Source organism: Gymnoscopelus microlampas (genome assembly GCF_963454915.1).
Source record: "Gymnoscopelus microlampas genome assembly, chromosome: 24".
NCBI lineage: Eukaryota > Metazoa > Chordata > Actinopteri > Myctophiformes > Myctophidae > Gymnoscopelus > Gymnoscopelus microlampas.
The window spans coordinates 4,246,660-4,267,292 of record NC_139961.1 but is presented as its reverse complement, the minus strand read 5'-3'; the positions used below and the strand labels follow the sequence as shown (position 1 = coordinate 4,267,292).

Sequence of the window (20,633 nt, the reverse complement as noted above, 5' to 3'; positions counted from 1 at the left end):
TATAATTATTGTATTGTATCACTTTGGATAATTGCATAAAGTATGATGTATTTGCTCAGAAGGGACAGTTCTGTAACTGCTAAGATAAGATGTCCTTGCTAGTCCTGCTAGAGCTAGAGCCGTAAAAACTTTTTCATGTCAAGGACACCCAAATTGACACTTATTAGCCCGCGGACCCCCATTTGAAAAGATATGCCAGGGACCCCCATAAGAGAAGTTTTTTTTACGGCTCTAGCAGTGATTCTCAACCATTTTAATTTCAAGGACCCCCATTTTGACATGCATTAGGCTACGGACCCCCATTTAATGGCATTGCTATCTCTTGGACCCCAATTTGTATTGTACAATCCATGTTAATGTAACTGAGAGTGTACAAATAACGGGTCCATTTGGTTACATTTGTACACTCAGAGTTACAGACCCAGCCATAAGGGGCCCCGGTCCATTTGGTTCCTAATCTATCATTTAGCTGGGGACCCCCTGGAACTCCCTCAAGGACCCCTGGGGGTCCCCGGACCCCACTTTGAGAACCAATGCCCTACAGAGTCAGCACGGAACCAAACACGCACGGCATGTGTTGCTACCCGGGTCTGTATCTTTGGTGACACACACAACATGGCGGCCAACATAGAGCAAATCTTCCAGGATTTTATTCTGAATAAAATAAGAGAGATTGAGGACCAGCACGGAGATAACGGGTGCGTTGACGGAACATTAAACCCTTTAAATGTGTGCTAGTTCATAACTTTACTTTAAAAAAGCGTTTGATTAAGCATTTTAGTGCGTGAAACGATGCGTCCAGACGTCTTTATGCAACGTTAGCCGATGTGCTAACGATGCTAACAATGATCAGAGCTGCTATATGTAGGGTTGCTCTGCAGTGGTGGAACAAAGTACTCATTTGTTACTTAAGTAAAAGTATCAATGCAGCAATGTAGAAAAACTCTGTTACAAGTAAAAGTCCGGAATTCAAAATGTACTTGAGTAAAAGTACAGAAGCATTGGCATCAAAATATACTTAAAGTAGCAAAAGTTAAAGCAAAGGTTTGAGTTAAAATTTTCGCTTAAACAGAAAATAAATACTATCTATTCCAAGATTTGCACAATTTGCACGATTTTTCAAAAAATAGCCAAAGTATAAAATATGGCAAAAGTGGTTAAAACGATTGTGACACTATATTAACACATTTAGGTAACCTTTCAAGGACCCCACTTTGAGAACCAATGTTTTAGGCATCATAAAACCAAAACTGGTCCAATAAATACACTGCACAATAATGACCACCCCGCATTGCTACTGAAGTGAACTGCATGTTATTTCGAACAAAATGCTGCACTCTAAAACACTGAGTGTTACTTTAACCCCCGAGAGTGTACAAATGGAAGTGTACCCGCAAGGGTTCATTTGGTTGCATTTTTATGCCTATTTAAAGGCATAGTAGGTAACTTTGCTCTGTTTTTGCATAGCTAAAGAATAAATACATTTTTCACCAATCATTTCCCCCTATATACCAGAAGTGAGTAGTGTGGTGGTGACTGACGTGGTGTTTACCTACAGAAACACACTGCCCTCTTGCTGTGTTTTTGGTGTTTTCACCGTTTGTTTTGGGAGACCAAAAACATCCCTGTCTATCAAAACAAACGGTGAAAATACAGTGTAGTTGTAGGTAAACAACACCACCACACTACTCCAGTGACTGATGATAACGGCTGGTATACATGGAAATGATTGGCAAACAGTGTATTTATTGTGCATACAAACGCAATTGATTATTGAGAAACCATTACGCACGCAGCATGCGCAAATGGTAATGTAGGTAATTAATGTATTTGTGTAAATGACCCTGCTATATAAAATGTGTATATTATGATGGTTCATGTTCAAATAGCTCAATCCAAAATATAATGCTGTAGGCCTAATTGTTAGGCTGTATTTACGCACCTGCTTGTCTTTAATGCATACAAATAATTATGACCGTTATTTTTGTCAGATGTCCGATAAATTTAAATCCTTCCGGACATTGGGACCGGCAGATTAAAATCCTAGCGCGACCCCTGAAACAGCCTTGTCATCTTTTTCCCCCAGACTTTGATTGATTGAATGATTGTTTCATCCAGTCCTCATAATTAATCCTTTGCTAAGTCCTGTCTGTCCCCCGTGGCTACTGCAACGCCCGTCAACCTTTTCACCAGTCAACATTCTGCAAGTCACGGACGTCACTGAGTGTCTGTATGTGAGAGAGAGAGAGAGAGAGAGAGAGAGAGAGAGAGATGTCTGCTGGCCCGGACGCATTATTTAAATACTCCCGGCCAACTGACCGTACATTCCACTGTTCCTGCTCAGGCCACTTAGCCACTTAAGCCCTATATACTCTCCTGCAGGGGTCTTCAACAGGGGGTCCGGGACCGCTATTTTCGGCAAAGAGGTTTGGTGTAGATAGCACAACGCGCCAAAGGCCAAGTTTACTAAGTATTGCAGGTTTAAGAGGTTAAATGTCTGAAAATACAAATCAACATGAATTCAGCAGCTTATTAGAAAAGGTCATGTGTAAAAAAACATGAATTTACACTGACGATAGTGCTGTCAAAGCCATCTATGAAAAATGTAATACAGTGTATAGTGGGGGTCCCTGCAAACATTGAAGACCCCTGCCTTACCGTATGATGAATAGAGAAAATAGCCAATCTACAAGCTGGGTCAGGCCAGTGATCTTGAAAAGTTTATTTTTTAACCTAATCTCAACCCCTGTGCTTCTTATCGCAAAATAGCTTTAAAGATATATTCATTTGTTCACGTACTTGTGTCGTCATAAGGGTGTAACAATGCACTTTTCGGTGTGTAACTCAGGGTCCTTTTCGATTGCACAAGAAAAAAACAATAACCAACAAGAATCGGAGCTACCAGGAACTCACTCTAGATATACAGTAGTTCTACGTACTCAAGCTTTCGTTTCCTCTAACTTCAGGAAGATTAATAGCCCAGTTCCCTCTTTCGCTACAATATACCTTCTTGTTACTTTTCTTTCACTCAAGCTCTCCTTGCATTTTGTCTGTTAAAAAAAAGATGATGAGAGCTTAGGTCCTCGTTGTTCCTCCTTGGTCCTGTGGTTTCCTCCGTTATGCTGATATTATTACATCTTCTGCTACAATTTCAGTACAGCGGTAAAAAAAAAAAAAAAGAAGCAGAAAACACAAATGTTTAGTGAGACAGAAATTGGTGAGACAGGGAGCAAAGTGCAGACTCAGACAGAGATGGAGACACAGGTATAACGGGTACAGTGTTTACTCTTGGGCTGCAGCTGTTGATTCTTTTATTTGTGATTATTCTATGAATTACTTTTTCAATATGTATTCACAACACACATCAACAAATTGTCATGAACATTTCAGATAGATTTTTTAAAATATATATACTTGACTAAATTGATAAGTCTCACTAATGGCCATTAAAAGATGGCACAATTTCCGACTTATAATTAGTAGAGGCGATGACAGGCACAGGGAAAGACCAGGCGACACCTGCTGGACAAATTAGGCAGCACGGGAGGAGACTTGTAGAAGATTTTTATGATTTGCATTCTCCGTATGCATTGGGTGAACATTGGGTATGTTGCTGAGAGAGTCTAGTGGTCTAGCCACAGGGGTCTTCAACAGGCGGTCCGAGGGGGTCCTCAGATTTACTACAGGGGGGCCGCCAATTATTTGTGTGAAAGGATTGTTTATTTTTTTAACATTAACCACTTGAACCCTAGCATCCCTATTCTGAGGAGAACTTTAGCCAAAAATAGCTTATCTATACCTCTGCAAGGCGTTGTGAGCTTGTAGATCTTCTATTTTTGGCAAAGTGGTTTGTTGTAGAGGGAAAAGGAGCAGACCAAGTACAGAGCCTAAGGTTTAAGTGGTTAAATGTCTGAAATAAACAAAACCATTAATTTACACCACACTGATGACAGTGCTGTCAAACAAGTCTATGAAGCTATCTATGAAAAAGTTTAACCTACAACCCAATTGTATATGAAGTGGGGGTCCCTGCTTCATATCTCTCAGCTAAGGGGTCCTTGTCCTGGAAAACGTTAAAGACCCCTGGTCTAGCGGTACTTTGCCTTTGAAAATAATATATTTACATGTTCTGTCGTTTTTACAGGCTGACGTGGTCAGAGTCAAAGAGGAGCGCGTCGCCTCCTCTCCCTCCGTGGTCAAAGAGGAGCGAATATCTCCACCTCCTCACTCTGACTCCACTGCTGCTGAGGCACTGAAGACGGCAGGAGGATGGAAACCACTCCCTCTCCTAGACGTCAACAACACCGCAAGGTAACTTCTCCGAGAAGTTATTTACAATGAATGCACAACAAAACCTTAAGTTGTGTTTCATAAAAAAACAAATACTCTGAGTTTTACCATTTGATTTGTAAGACAACATGGATGGACAGACAGACAGACAGACAGACAGACAGACAGACAGACAGACAGTGATCCCTGTTCAAAGTAGTTTAATTTGAAGACCAGGTGATTTTATATTTATCCTTTATTTATGCAGGGGGACCTTATCATGTATGATTACCTTATTCAAGATTGTTGGAAAGTTGTTGCTGTTGTTTTTTTGCATTCATTCCGCTGTCCTTGCCGTACCTCTTGTCTGTGTGATGTGAAAACAAAACAAAAATGACTTTACTGTGTATTTACTCCTTTGTGTCCTGCTCTCTCCAGCTCCTCAGAGAAGAAGGGAGCGTCAGACGGGTCCGCTCAGTCATCTGAAGTCTCCTCCAAAGGTCCCCTGTCTGCGGTCACAAAGGAGCTGACAGAGGCCAGCACAGAGCCAGCGCAGACCAGCGGAGCAACGGGTCAAAAACAGGGAGAGAAGAACAAAAAGCAGAGGACACAAAAGAGAGAGCGGGTAATGACGTTATGACGTTAGCTGAAGAATGCGCTGTTTAAAACACTTAAAACCTATGTACATGGATTAAAGTTCTCAGTCGCCACGACTATCATATGTCACTCACCGAAAATAGGCCATTTACAAGCTTACAACGCGTCTGCCACGCACTGTAAGCTTGTAGATTTTCGGTTATTAGTTATTTTAAGATTAAAGACTATTTGAAGTGGTCAAACTAGCGATAGAATACATGTTCAATCTTCCAGAAAACCCTAATGATCTGGTTTATTTCATAAAATTAAAGGTTAAAACCTCAATCTCCATTTTCTTCAACTGGCTGGCTGTATGGCCACCAAAACATAATTATTCTACATATTTTGCTTATTTATGAAACGCAGCCCTAGTGTGTGTGTGGGTGGCTCCCTCCACGCTGTTGGCCTCAGTCGTGAGATAAAAATGTCCATGTAATCCATGTATACCTGTATACTTAGTTGACTGGAGTCCCCCAAGGCTCGATACTAGGACTACTAGTATTTCCCTCGACACAAAGCTCTTCGCCGATTACACCTTGTGAGCTTATAGGGACGCTGGGGTTCAAGTGGTTAAACACTGGCTTTGTTAACATGGGGGACGTTTTGACTTGGAATAGCATCACTCTGAAGGTTATAGTCTGTTGATAAAATCAACTCTCAGTATGGGCAGTCCAAGCATAGGTTTTGGATTCTGTGTTTGCTTTGAATTGTCTTTCATTATAATTTAAATCTTTAATAGAACGCTGTACTTCTTTTTTTAGATGTCAGTCAAGAAAATCTAATAATTTATTGTGCAACAAATTCTGCAGCGAAGATCCGAACCTTTGCCGTTTTTGTTTGTTTTCCTACAAACCGAGCAGGATCAAAGCGAGGGACGAGTTCTGCCACCTCCCAGTCGTCGCCGACCCGTTCCGGCTCTCGAGAGAAAGACAGGAGCGCGGCGACCGGCTCCTCTCGTCCCCCCCGCGCCCCAGAAGACCCCACCGCCACCGCTGGGAAGGCCAAGTCACCGCCAGCCAAGAAACGCACAAGAGCGTCCAAGTCTCCGGAGTCACAGAAGAAGAAAGACGGGAAGTCCTCGTCGAAGAAGAAGAAAAAGTCCAAGTCCCGGTCTCAGTCTCGGAGCCGGAAGAAGAAGTCCCGGTCCCGAAGCAGAAGCCCGTCGCGGAGGAAGCGGTCTCGGACCAAAAGCAGGTCCAGGTAGGGAGATCCTTACAGTCGTCCAAAACAGCTGTTCCCAACAGGGCCCACATCTGATCCAGATGCACGGCTGGTCAAATGGCTGGGCCGCTTGCATTCTCAGAGCATGTTTATTTTAATGATCAATCAATCCATCCAGCTTCGATCAGTGAAACTAACACTTGAAGTTACTATTCATCGGCATCACAATGAAAGCTAATTTTTCAAGGTTTAAAGAAAAAATAAGATGACATTTTTATTTTGTTTTTACTTTTTTAATATTAATGAAATATTATTATTCAAATCTTAAGAGTTTTGGCAATTATTTAGTTCATTTAGAGAGACTAGAAGGTGACAGATCTAGCGAAACTATTGTTGTGAGGCTCTGTCGCCGGGTTCAAATTTGTCCACCAGAGGGAGCTGCAGTCCATTAGATTGCCTGTTTTTAACTGACTTTGAATCCTAGTTTATTTTTCGTCCTGCTGGAGGAGGATCTCACAACCACGTGAGACAATGTTTAAAGAATATATAGTGTTAAATAAGAATATAGTGTTAGTAGCACTAATTCAAATGCGTCCATGTTAATACTTTTCATTGGTTAAATATGTATAAAACCATCATGTCATAGGACGTAGGCGGACATTTTTCAAAGATTTTCCATCACAGCTATTTTGCTTCTTGTGTGCGACACTGTCACATGGATGGAGGTAATAAAATAGGACATCCATTTATGAAATAAGTAACATAAAAAGATGAAATACGGATGGAGATACCAGGATTCTGCTGCACAGTGACCATATCAAAAACAACCCACTGACACGTGAGCTATATTTGGACGTAAACATCGTTACAGGCGTGTGGAACAGTAAGCGGTCATATATTTCATTGGTTCGCAAAGTGGGGTCCGGGGACCCCCAGGGGTCCTTGGAGAGGTACCAGGGGGTCCCCAGGTAAATTAATTAACCCATTAAGACCTGGAACTGTGTCATTTTTTGATTTGAGCTTAAAAAGCATTATTTTACACTTTGGCTATTCAAAAATAGCAGATATACAAGCTCATAGCGCGGCACCGAGTGCCGCGCTATGAGCTTGTAGATCTGCTATTTTTGAATGATTGAATGATTAATGATAGAAAAATAACTTTGCATTGTTCAAAAGCATGTGCTTGCGCATCTTGTGAGCTAATAGATTTTCACTGTTTAAAAAAACACATTTTCCTGTGACATGCCCAAAATAGGGACGCACAGGTTGAAAGTGTTTAATTAAGGCTCACTGAGTTTCTCTGCATGAAGATGAAACGATGGCATTCGTCACAGGTTCTTCATAGGTGTTAACGGTATAGCTCCTCATTGTGCCGTGTCACAGTACAATGACATTTTGTAGCCACACTTTACAGCATGGGTTCCCACGTTTCAGTGCCGTGCCCGTGACCCCCCAAAATAACCCCCACCCTGACAAGTACTTTAGACAACTTTAGAAATGTGCAGACACCCTGCATTGAGTGAGAAAATAATGTTGCACATTAAGCTTATCATCTGGGGATCCCCCAAAATGAATTGGGGACCCCCAGTTTGGTACCCACTGCTTTACAGGAAGGTCCATAAGTCACACTCTGCATAATGACTCACAATAGTTGCTCTTTAGCAATTATGGTAATGTAAATCATTCTAACAAAAGAGCAAAAACGCACACCAGCAGTGAAGAGGTGCTGACCACTGGAATAGTAAACTAAAAAAGGGAAAGGAGAGGTCGCACAGACTCGCAGCCACGATGCAATAAACTTTTTTATTTATAAGTTACCAACGTTTCGACATATGTCTTCATCAGGGTATGAGAGGCATGTAAGCAGCTTGCTTATGTAGACTGTGGGACAAAAGGGGAGTCCTTAGGGAGTGTCCTCAAATTGACTCACGCCCAAATTGGGTGATTGATTCCCATTAACAAGCTTGCAGGGTGCAAAACAAAGATGCATACATACATAACATTTGTAACAATTAATATATAGAGTTACAACAATATATTCAGTTAAGTATTGAAAAGAATAGTAAAAAAGTGGACATATGAATACAGCAGCAAAACATCCATGACAATCATAGAACCCAGGTCACAGAACCACAAGAGAGGAGAAGATCAGGTGTGGCAGAGACTAGTATGTCAGGACTCCTGTGTGAGAGACCTCATATACATTGAGAGTGGATGCATATTATTAATTAAAAACACAATGGAGAATCCTAGAAATGTAAATCATTCTGAAATGTTTTTTTAATGAAAACATGCATACTTGTTTTTGACCACAACCTTTAAGGAAAATATGCAAATATGTGAACTTGAGTGATTCAGTAAGATGATAACCAAAGTGTGTCTGTGTGTTCCTTTGCATGCACCTGGACGTGTAGAAATGTAAGATGATTGTGGACAGTAAAGGCGAGCTGCCGGTGGGGAAGCCTCACGTTTCAGACGAGGAGGATGAAGGGAAGCCGTTTGGAGGTTCTGCCCTGAAGGAGACTAAAGCCATCAGCTTCAGCATCGGTGTAAGATTATACAACCTCTCACACACACTTGGGACGGGTGTTTGGATATTTATTTATGGCACAGCGCATATCATGAGCCTTGCACACAGAACAGCAACTGTATCTTATACAGTATGTAGCACAATTTCCTTTTTTTTAAAGACAAGCCACGAAAAATAAAAGTGAAACTTATCTGAAGTGAGTTCATGTAAATTGTGGAATTCAAAGTGATTGTTTCCCACTTAAAGTGCTGCTTGTTACAGTTACATTTATTTACAATACATTATATTATGTATATGAGTTAGTTAAATTATTGTGTTAATTATTCCTAAACAAACACTGTCAACCGTTTAAACCTCTCATCCCTATCATGTAGATATGCACATACTGTACACTCGTTTTAACGTAACACATCAATTTACGACGAGCACACTTCTCTTTCAGAATATGTCCGTTCGTCCGGCCGTCCGCAGTGATGCAGGCATGGCTAAGGAGTTCCCCGTGTCTTCAGGGTCTCAGCATCGTAAGAAGGTACTGTTGTAAATTCATTCTTTATTTGGAGCAGAACTACCTACAGTACGCATTATGCTAGGCCCTCCAGCAGCAGAACACACAACAAGATCTGTGCTGGTTCCTACTTCCTACCTTTTTATCTGATCCCTGCACACGTATCGTACACAAAACAATCAAGCAAGATGCTGTTTGGTTTCTGTCGGTTCTCAATGAATCTACTTTATTGTCACAACACAGTTACAGGTAAAAGAAAAATAGCATGTTAAAAATCAGTATCATGTCATTTAAAGTGGTCCTAAATCACATGTAGTGCATTCAATAAAGTGCATGTCAGTATCATGTAGCTTCTAAGTCCTAAAGGAAGACCTAAAACATAATATATGTGCACCAGTAGGCTATAGTGCAAACTAGTTAAGCACAGGCGACAGGCTTACGTTTTGTTTGTCTGACAGTTGCTAAATGACTCCAGAAAAACTGTAAAAGACAAACAAAAAATCCTCCAAATTCCTGAAATGGCTGACATTTAGAAGTCAGTGAAGAAGGCTGGCTAGCTATTATTATTAGGTAAAACAAAGGTAAAACTCATAAGATAATGTGGTCTTTGTCGATCCAACAGGAGGGTGATACGCCGAGTGCGTACGGTGACTGGGTTCCAGTTGAGAAGCAGACAGCAGACAAGACCAAAGCCTCTGTTGCTGTTGCTGCTGCTGCTGCAGCTGCTGCTTCTGCCGGCAGCAAGGCCGCGCCGGCCGTTCCAGCGGCAACGACCGCGCCATCGTCCGGGGAGGCGGCTTCGGCGACAGTCGCGGAACCGACGTTCGTGCCGGCCACCGACAGCGTTTTTCCTGAGCCTCCGCAACAGGTGAGATGCTGGAGGAGGACTGTTTGTGTGTGCGGCTGTGCGTGCGCCCTCTCCTATCCTTTCCTCTCCTTCTGCTCTCTCTTCTCCTCTCTCTCCTTTCACAGCGTGGCTCTGCAGGAGAATAGGTGTCTATAAGAGGGTCAGTCTGTGTGTGTGCGGAGCTGATCTCGCAAATCGCGAGATTGCTCATAAAATAAATGGCACATCAATTATGATAATGTCCTACATTGTGCAACATGTTATTGCTGTTGTACAAAAACCCTTTATTGTTTTTTTTAGGATATATAAATAAAAATAGGTATAGTGTTAATTATGTACAATTATAATGGTATATTATAAATGGGACAAAGTAACATTAGACGCAAAAGGCCTTCATTGTGCACAGAACTTGATAAATCACAAAGCTGTAATTACAAGACTTTCATACAACAGTATGTAAAACAAAGCCTATCTGGTATGAACATCAATGACACACAGTCATCATCAACAGTGCACCTGCATACAGTACATTCAGATATGTGTAACAAAAAGTAAAAGGTGAATATCTCAAACAATTACTATAAAACAACCGGGACAAAGCCAGCCATCACCTACTGTAACTACTAACTTGCATCTGGAAAGTGCCACTTGAGAATAAAGTTGCTATTTTCGGCACAAAGTTGCAATCACACATTGATTGCAACTTTGCTCACATGCGTTCACCTCCAACTTTTGCTGAGGCAAGATACAGTGCTTGAAGAGGAACCCTGTCTATGCAGTTGCACTTTTACCCCACAAGGTGGCTTTGAATCTATACAACATGCATAACATTTTTGTAGAAATTCATAAGAGGCTATTTCTAACACCGTTACACCCACTGCCAGTAAGACAACTTGGTCTCTCCAGGCATTTTTCTATTTTTGAAATATATGTATTTTTAATTTAAATTTAAAATGGAATTCAAAGGGCCTCAGATCGGGCTTAAACCTGGACCCAATTTGGAATTCCTCATAGATATGTAATAGATGGCTCACATCATAGGCTGTCCACATGAATTCCAAGATCACATTATTCCTCTGTATGACCCCCCCCTCCTCCCCCTCCCACCAAATAACCCATGTAGACCTGATGGAGATTTTAAAAACGCCTTCTAAATCTTGACCTAAGTTTTCTGAAAGTCTAAAACTTACTATTCAAAACAATCTATATATTTTGCAATATACATAGTAACATCTAAAATGACACAGATGCTTTCCCAGATTGAAAGTTATAACAAAGTATAGGCTTTCCAGGTCTAAATGGGATAACTAAGCTCTCAGCCTTTAATGTGTGTTATCCTTTTGACAGATAAATATAAATATATGGTAATTTATATGTATTTTTGTCAATAAAAACATCAATCAAACAAGCCACGCCGTTCCCATGCAGAGCACTGTGAAGCACATTGTGTTTCCATGACTATGAGATGTGACCCTTCTTGACTGTGTTAGAACTACGTGAGAAAACGTTCTTGGATCTCATCTGTTACGTTCTCCTCGTCTCTCCCCAGCCCGTAGACATCTCGCAGGCCGTCACCGAGCGGATCAAAGCCCAATGGCGGTTGGCCGAGAACCCCTACGACGTCAGCGCCATTTGCATGCTGAGCCGCGCACAAGAGCAGGTACATCACTCTTTCACACACACACACACACACACACACACACACACACACACACACACACACACACACACACACACACACACACACACACACACACACACACACACACACTCGCTCAAATGCCGCAAAACCTTGAAACGATACTGAAACAAAAGACTGTCTTATTGCAATATTGAAACATCTGAATCCAAACAGACATGTTGAAGTTGCTGAATATCGTTACACACCAGTCTAATACTTAGGCAGAGAGAACGAGGCAATCAGGTGCTCACCGGAGACGTAATAGTCAAAAGAGTTAAATAGTAAAAGTTGCTCCTGGCTCAGACGGGATAAAGCCCCAGATAAAAAATGGTACGAAAGATGCTGTCGTAATGCCTGATTTACACTGAGTTGCTATTTTCCAAGCAGGACACCCGCACACCACCAAAGCATGAAATTACTTGTCTTAGTTCTACTGGATCTCGTCTCCACTAGACGATATCCATTTTTTTTCACTGAACCGATTATTCAATCGCTAAAATTTTATTTGATAGAAATGTCTGTCAATGGTTATTATTCAATGAGTTTTTGACCCCCCTTACCTAGGTGGATGTGTGGGCCCAGTCCAACACCATTCCAGGACTGTTCACCGGCTCCACTGGAGCTCAGGTCCTCAGCTCTGAGGAGCTGTCCAACAGTGGGTCCCAGGCATGGCTCAAAAAGGTAACACGCAAGACTCACACACACACACACACACACACACACACACACACACACACACACACACACACACACACACACACAGCGTACGTAGTACGTACAGATCCATTTGTCAACAGTTTTTTTCTTTCTCTCACACACAAGGTACACAGCCAGATGGATTCACACATCACAATTTCATTCACACACACACACACACACACACACACACACACACACACACACACACACACACACACACAGCGTACAGATCCATTTGTCAACAGTTTTTAGCGGTGCCAACCGCTCTATACGTGGCTTTGACTCGGTGTCTGTGTGTCCGTGTGTCTGTCTGTGTGTCTGTGTGTCTGTGTGTCTGTCTGTGTGTCTGTGTGTCCGTGTGTCTGTCTGTGTGTCTGTGTGTCTGTCTGTCTGTCTGTGTGTCTGTGTGTCTGTGTGTATGAGCCCGGGATGAGCACGGCAAAGAAGCAACACATACAAACACACGCACACACACACACACACACACACACACACGGACTTGGAGATTGCCTATGCCATCTCTCCTCTCATTGGCCACACGTGCCACCGGTTATCAAAGAGGGGTCCAGGGACCCCCAGGGACGTCCGCCCGTATGAGCACGGGATGAGCACGGGATTTTAAACAGCTGTAACTCCAGTTTGCAGCATGTCACCAAGTCCAAATTTGGTATGTGGACTTAGACCACCAATACGGGACAAGTATGAATTGCTCAAGCCCCGCCCCCTCTGTCTTCCCATTGGCTGGCCTTTAAACAGCCATAACTCAAGTTCGCAGCATGCTACGGAGTACAATTTTTTTACATGGACTAAAACCACCAATAGGGACGAACTGTAATTACTTAAGCCCCGCCCCCTCTGTCTGCCCATTGGCTGGCCTTTAAACAGCCATCATTCCAGTTTGCAGCATGCTACCAAGTACAAATTTGGTACAGTAAGTGGACTCAGACCACCAATAGGGACGAACTGAAATGAGTTAAGCCCCACCCCAAAGGCACCGCTTCCTTCACACAGGGTGTGATTTTTTTCTTTCTCTCACACACAAGGTACACAGCCAGATGGATTCACACATCACAATTTCATTCACACACACACACACACACACACACACACACACACACACACACACACACACACGCGCACACATGCCCAACAACACAAGCAAGTGTACAGGTACACCCATGCACATGTCTGTATATACAGTTTAAGGATTACCACCGCTCTTGGAAATGTCCTTTGGGCACTTTTTATTTAGTTGTCATGGGGCAGCATTACAGAACAATATATGCGTTTGGCTTAAATCCTTCTTCACATTCATACAGCATAACAGACTGTATGATAATGCTGAAGAAAGCTTTGTGCCGAAAACCGTATATGCTGCCCATGCCGACTAAATAAAAAGTGCCTGAAAGACATTTCTGTGCTGGTAATCCTTCTGACAGTTCTAGATCTTTGCTAGTCTGTGCACCCAGTAACTATTACTAGAAGAAACTTGAGTAGTGCTTGCATCCTCCTAACCCATTCAATTCGGGAATGCATCTGTCTGTCATTTTTAGATTTCTTTGGCTATTAAAAAATAGCAGATATACAAGCTTGTAGATCTGCTATTTTTGAAATCGTGAAAATGTGTGCAGCTCTTGGAATGTATATATTTATTTTTTAAACAAGTGACATTTAATGACATTTTAACTCAAATCTTTGCTTCTGGGGATTCTACTAATGTCTTCTAAATCCCCCCCCCCCTCCCCACATCTCAAAACATTGTGTTACAGGGACCCCCAGAAGCAAAGATTTGAGTTACAAATGTGTATATATATTCAAAGATTTGCAAAAAAAAACACGTTTTTTCAAAAATAGCCAAAGAAATCTTAAAATGACACGGATGCGTTCCAGGATTGAATGGGTAAACACATACTGTATACAGTCTACCCATGCAGAGACAGATGCATCTAGCCACATGTACTATCCACATGCACTCCCATCACATACTGCCTTTCACTTCATATCCCAGCTGTCCGCTCCACGCTGCAGGCGCCTGCATTGCTCAACGCCCCAGTTCGTCTTGCACCCTCTTGGCCAAAAATAGCTGATCTACAAGCTCACAACGCCTCGCAGTACGAGGCGTTGTGAGCTTGTAGATCAGCTATTTTCGGCTAATGTTCCCCTCAGAGTAGCGATGCTATGGTTCAAGTGGTTCATGTAAAAAAAAAACATCCTATTTCAAAAAGATTGGCGGCCCCCCTATAGTAGCTCTGGGGTCCCGGACCCCCTGTTGAAGACCCCTGGACTAGATACTAAATCACCACGATTTATGCAAGTAAGTTTGATGGAAGTGTGTGTGTGTGTCTCTTTTCCCAGGTTCCTGCAGATGGACCAGGCCTCTACACAGGACCCGTCTTTACAGCTGCTTCCACCGGACCCCTGTTCTCTACATAGACACACACACACACACACACACACACATTCTACAACACACTCAGAGACTCTTTTCACTTTAAGGGCCGTGTCAGTCTGCTGACATGAACCGCGTACGAAGGAAACCACGTATTTGCAGTGGCCTACATTTGTATTTGTACCCTTTGTCAAACATGTTTGGTGACATGGGGGGTGTTCCATTTCAGATAAGAGCATCCTCATTGGTGCGCTGAGGCTGTAAGTAGACAAATGTTATTTATCTTGTTTTTCCTCTGCTTGTTGGTGGTTATATTTGTGTCAAGCGCCAACCAGTGTTAATTTTGTCGACTAAAATTATGACGAAAAATGTTCCATCGACTACCTTTTTTTACTGACAAAAACTAAATAAAAACTAAGCTATGATGACTAAAACTATGACTGCTAGTAAATGTATTGTCAATTTTGTTAAAATAATTAAGACTAGACTAACGTGTTAGGGAAGACTAGTGGATAAGAGATCCAATAGAACTAAGACGAGTCATTTTATGCTTCCGAAATAGTGTAGATCGGCTATTTTCGCCACCTAGCCAAAATATAAATAAATTAGGTATTATGACGCCATCAAGGCCTGCCTTTTAGTCGACTAAAATGTGACTAAAACTAAATGGAACTTTAGTCAAAAGACTATGACTAAAACTACATCAAGATTTGCTGTCAAAATTAACACTGGCGCCAACTAAATCCACTTATAAAACAGGGGAGTAGTAAGGGTTGATAGGTTAGTGTAAAAAGGTATAATATTCAGCTGTAAATGCAACTTAACCACTTAGACGCTATACTTCGTTGACCGGAGTTTGCCAGCGGTTTGTACTACGTCCGCTCCTTTTTATTTTCCTTCTACACCACTCCTTTTTCTCTTTGCCGAAAAAAAAGCCGATCTACAAGCTACAAGGCGAATGTTCACCCAGAATAGGGACAGTACGGTTCTCTAGTCACGCAAACACAAATACCATCTTAGTTTGTCATTAGTTTGGACAGATGAGAAAAGGTTTATAGAATGTGGTTTCCCGGACGTAAATGGAAGAGTATTTGCGAGATCTAATATCTGCTATTTTTGAATAGCCAAAGAAATCTAAAGTGACACAGATGCATTCCAGGTCTAAATGGGTTAATCAGTAGTTCTCACACTTTGAAGATAGAAGATAAAAAGAATAATAGCAGATGTACAAGCTTGCAGTGCAGCACTAAGTGACGCGCTGTGAGCTTGTATATCTGCTATTTCTGAATAGCCAACGTATAAAATCTAAAATGACACTGATGCTTTCCCGGTTTTAATGGGTTGCTAAATGTAATCTGGATAATTAATTTCTGAGGGCTTAACTTAAATTTGTCTGTGCAGGTACATTTTAAGTTTTTAAAGGATATATTAGTTATATTAAAATGTTCAGCCGCCGACCCCCCCCCATCTAAAAATGGTGTTTGTGCCAGCCAGGGACCCCCAGAAACTCTTTCAAGATTGTTTTTAAAGTAGCAGATGTAGCTTGTATATCTGCCTTTTTATTTTTAGAACCACTGATTCCTCTAATTCCTAAGAGTTTTCTGAAAAAACCTATGCTATTCTCAGTTCAAAAATGTCCAAATCTGCAGCCTTCCAAGAAAAGTTGAGAGAGAGATGACATTAAAAACTAGGTATAAAATACCTCAAATGTGATCAGTGTTGAATATAATAAGTGTTTATTAATTAATTGGTCAAGAGTTACAGGTTCAGAGTAGAGAAAGGAGAGAGCGTAACAATAAGAACCGCCATCAATACAGACATAGCTCACATATAGATGTTAAAGTGACGACCAGAGTCGGCCTCACCCTCCAGACGGGCACCGGTATGATTAGGTTTGAGGTAAGAAAAGCCCAATCAATAGACACGGCTCCAGCCATTAGCAGTCATAAATAATGGATGCAGAGGGTAGATCACAGTGTCAAATTAAAAGTAATGCTATCTGTGTGTGTGTACGCACGCGAGCGTGCGTTTGTGCAGTGAAGACGGTTAAATATCTGAAAATATTTCGGGTCATAAGAAAGATTTGTATTAAAAAAAAAAGTCAACTCAGAGGAGTAATTAGAAATGTCTTGCTCAGGGACATCCTGGCTTGCTGCTGTGGTCGTTTTATATGTGTTTATATGTGTTGCATCCATCCACCAGCCTGCAAGAGGAGACCTACGAGGTCCAAGAGTTCCAGGCCGAGCTGCAAGCACCGCAAGGAGGAGATGAGGCAGTTGTTCGTCCAGCGCGTGAAGGAGAAGCAACTCTCCACCCCCCAAAACACGCACAAACTCCCACAAAAGCAGCCTACTTTACCATACAACCATTTAATGACTTTAAAACGGATATCTGTTGGAATTAAAACCTTCCTCAACATTAGAACTGTGTTAATATGGGGAAAAGGCTTCGTTTCCATTGGGGTTCATTAACATTCAAGCAACAGCACTACAAACCATAGACAAATATTATGCTGTTAAGATCCTTTTTTTTGGTATTGTGTGTTGTTTGTCATAGACGAATGGAGACCTTATCACAGTCAGGCAGTTGATAGCTCAGTGTGTAGACCTTATCACAGTCAGGCAGTTGATAGCTCAGTGTGTAAGACACTGCCTGCATAATCCAGAGGCTGTGGGTTCAAGCCCCGCTCGCTCTTTACCAGGAATCTTTCCTTTACAAGGAAAGGTTCAGGGTAAGGAGTGAGTGAGGTTTGAACTCACACACCCAGAAAGCCTTAAAAGCAACACAGAAAGCAGTGAATTTCAGCCGGTACTGATGGCCTAGCGGACTAAATTCAAGTCACAAGGACTGGCATTGCCATGCCAGATACTAGTCGAAATAAGTTGCGCCAGTGTCGAGTACCGAAGATCATCTCATCCGTGCGTGAGCGGGGTGAGCCCGGGGGATCATTCCCCCGTGGTTTCCAGACAGTACAGCGGAGGGGGTTATAGGAAAAATATAAACGGGCAGCTGAAATATTACAGAGAGATGGATGAAGGGGTGGAGCTAGGGAGGAATGGGTGGAGCTAGGGGGTGGAGTGTAGTAGTATATTCTAGTAAGTAAGTGTCGTAGTAAGTATGTTATATAGTAGTAAGTATATTAGTTAGTTAGTTAGTTATATAGTAGTATGTTAGTTAGTTATATAGTAGTAAGTATATTAGTTAGTTATATAGTAGAGTTATATAGTAGTATGTTAGGTAGTTATATAGTAGTAAGTATATTAGTTAGTTATATAGTAGTATGTTAGTATAGTAGTAAGTATGTTAGTTATATAGTAGTAAGTTAGTTGTATATTAGTTAGTTATATAGTAGTATGTTAGTTATATAGTAGTAAGTATGTTAGTTATATAGTAGTAAGTTAGTTGTATATTAGTTAGTTATATAGTAGTATGTTAGTTATATAGTAGTAAGTATGTTAGTTATATAGTAGTAAGTTAGTTGTATATTAGTTAGTTATATAGTAGTAAGTATATTAGTTAGTTGTATAGTAGTATGTTAGTTAGTTATATAGTAGTAAGTATATTAGTTAGTTATATAGTAGTATGTTAGTTAGTTATATAGTAGTACGTTTTATATAGTAGTAAGTTAGTTATAGTAGTAAGTATGTTAGTTATATAGTAGTAAGTTAGTTGTATATTAGTTAGTTATATAGTAGTAAGTATATTACTTAGTTGTATAGTAGTATGTTAGTTAGTTATATAGTAGTAAGTATATTAGTTAGTTGTATATTAGTTAGTTATATAGTAATATAGTAGTAAGTATATTAGTTAGTATGTTAGTTAGTTATATAGTAGTAAGTATATTAGTTAGTTATATAGTAGTATGTTAGTTAGTTATATAGTAGTAAGTTTTATATAGTAGTAAGTTAGTTATATAGTAGTAAGTATGTTAGTTATATAGTAGTAAGTTAGTTGTATATTAGTTAGTTATATAGTAGTAAGTATATTACTTAGTTGTATATTAGTTAGTTGTATAGTAGTATGTTAGTTAGTTATATAGTAGTAAGTATATTAGTTAGTTGTATATTAGTTAGTTATATAGTAGTAAGTATATTAGTTAGTATGTTAGTTAGTTATATAGTAGTAAGTTAGTTGTATATTAGTTAGTTATATAGTAGTAAGTAAGTTGTATATTAGTTAGTTATATAGTAGTAAGTATATTACTTAGTAGTATGTTAGTTAGTTATATAGTAGTAAGTATATTAGTTAGTTATATAGTAGTATGTTAGTTATATTGTAGTAAGTATATTAGTTAGTTATATAGTAGTATGTTAGTTAGTTATATAGTAGTAAGTATGTTAGTTAGTTATATAGTAGTAAGTATATTAGTTAGTTGTATGTTATATAGTAGTAAGTATATTAGTTAGTTATATAGTAGTATGTTAGTTATATAGTAGTAAGTATATTAGTTAGTTATATAGTAGTATGTTAGTTATATTGTAGTAAGTATATTAGTTAGTTATATAGTAGTATGTTAGTTAGTTATATAGTAGTAAGTATATTAGTTAGTTGTATGTTATATAGTAGTAAGTATATTAGTTAGTTATATAGTAGTATGTTAGTTATATAGTAGTAAGTATGTTAGTTAGTTATATAGTAGTAAGTATATTAGTTAGTTATATAGTAGTATATGTTAGTTAGTTATATATTAGTTAGTTATATAGTAGTATGTTAGTTAGTTATATAGTAGTAAGTATGTTAGTTATATAGTAGTAAGTATATTAGTTAGTTATATAGTAGTATATAATAGTGTAGTAAGTAATATAATATAGTAGTAGTAAGTAATAAGAATAGTGTAGTAAGTAATATAATATAGTAGTAGTAGTAAGTAATAAGAGGCAGAGACGTGGGTTTCCAGTTTAAAAATTATGTTTGTTTTTATTTATAATTCAAGGCAGAATAAGCATCTAAAAATGGAAAGTTCATGAAGTTTAGGAAATATATTTAATTAGCAGCAATTTCACAACTAATGAAAACATAGTACAAATATCTATCAAAAAGGGGCATTAGCTAAGATACCAGTAGCCGGGGGGTATAGGTGGGAAAGAGGGGTTTCACTGCCATCAAAAGCGCACACAAGCACTTCACTCACTGTAAGACAAGAGAGAAATATATTAAAATACACACAACACTGGATTCTTGATCATGCACTATAGCTAAAAACAAAACCCCAATACTACACCCGTGACCACCCACCTATCGGCCTTCTAATTATCAGTGAGAACAGCTGGTTTGCACAAACAATAAACCAAAAATAATAAGGAAAAAAACAGCAGAGGCAAACGGAGCTTCTAACTAAACAAAGGGACGACATAACCTGATCAATGACTTAAAACAAAAACTACTATGTGCGCAGCGACCTCCATAAAGTGGCACAGACTGGACGGACACCGGGAGCACCTCCGTTTACAAGGAGGTCGGGGGAGCAGTTAGGACAACATTAGGTTTCTCCACATCAATACATAGTTATGGTACCTTAATAAAGACACGGAAACGGTGCCACGACCAGCCAGACAAACTAACTAGCGGCCACGTACAGCTGCCTGTTGATTACGGGGGGCGTGGCGTTGCGTTGCTAGGGGCAAACAGCATAAAGCTCAACCCACTACAATCTGAAAAGTTGAAGTGGGACATTCTGCATAATGAGTACTTTTGGTACTTGGATAACAATGACATGAGTGAAAATGTAGGCTATTTTATTAGTTAGGGAACAGGAGTTCGTCACATTATATATACCTAGAGAGACGTTAATACAATGAATTGGCGTCTGATATAAACTATTCACCCTGGGAACGAGAATGCGTTGATCTTGTGCTGCAAAGTGTAGAGACGCTGCCTTCATGATCTGACCTAAACTCCGCTCATTCTTTACCCTCT

The 20,633-nt window shown here is 40.1% G+C and overlaps 1 protein-coding gene across 3 annotated transcripts; it reads left to right on the top strand.

Annotated features, from left to right (window-relative positions):
- Nucleotides 1-608: 608 nt before the first annotated feature.
- On the top strand, nucleotides 609-16,969 carry LOC311040460 (protein SON-like). 3 transcript variants are annotated; one of them, XR_014600271.1, is made up of 10 exons: nucleotides 609-698; nucleotides 4,708-4,894; nucleotides 5,766-6,105; nucleotides 8,481-8,615; nucleotides 9,039-9,125; nucleotides 9,724-9,969; nucleotides 11,498-11,608; nucleotides 12,194-12,310; nucleotides 14,684-14,977; nucleotides 16,920-16,969. XR_014600271.1 is itself a non-coding variant. In XM_084050764.1 (10 exons), the coding sequence occupies exons 5-10, from the start codon at nucleotides 8,490-8,492 to the stop codon at nucleotides 14,759-14,761; spliced, it is 765 nt and encodes a 254-aa protein (XP_083906890.1). In that variant the 5' UTR covers nucleotides 674-698; nucleotides 4,145-4,311; nucleotides 4,708-4,894; nucleotides 5,766-6,105; nucleotides 8,481-8,489; the 3' UTR covers nucleotides 14,762-16,346. The 3 variants fall into 3 exon arrangements, 2 of the variants coding, with proteins under 2 accessions (XP_083906889.1, XP_083906890.1); XM_084050764.1 differs by lacking the exon at nucleotides 16,920-16,969 and adding an exon at nucleotides 4,145-4,311 and having other exon boundaries at nucleotides 674-698; nucleotides 14,684-16,346; XM_084050763.1 differs by lacking the exon at nucleotides 16,920-16,969 and having other exon boundaries at nucleotides 14,684-16,346.
- The last annotated feature ends 3,664 nt before the right edge of the window (nucleotides 16,970-20,633 follow it).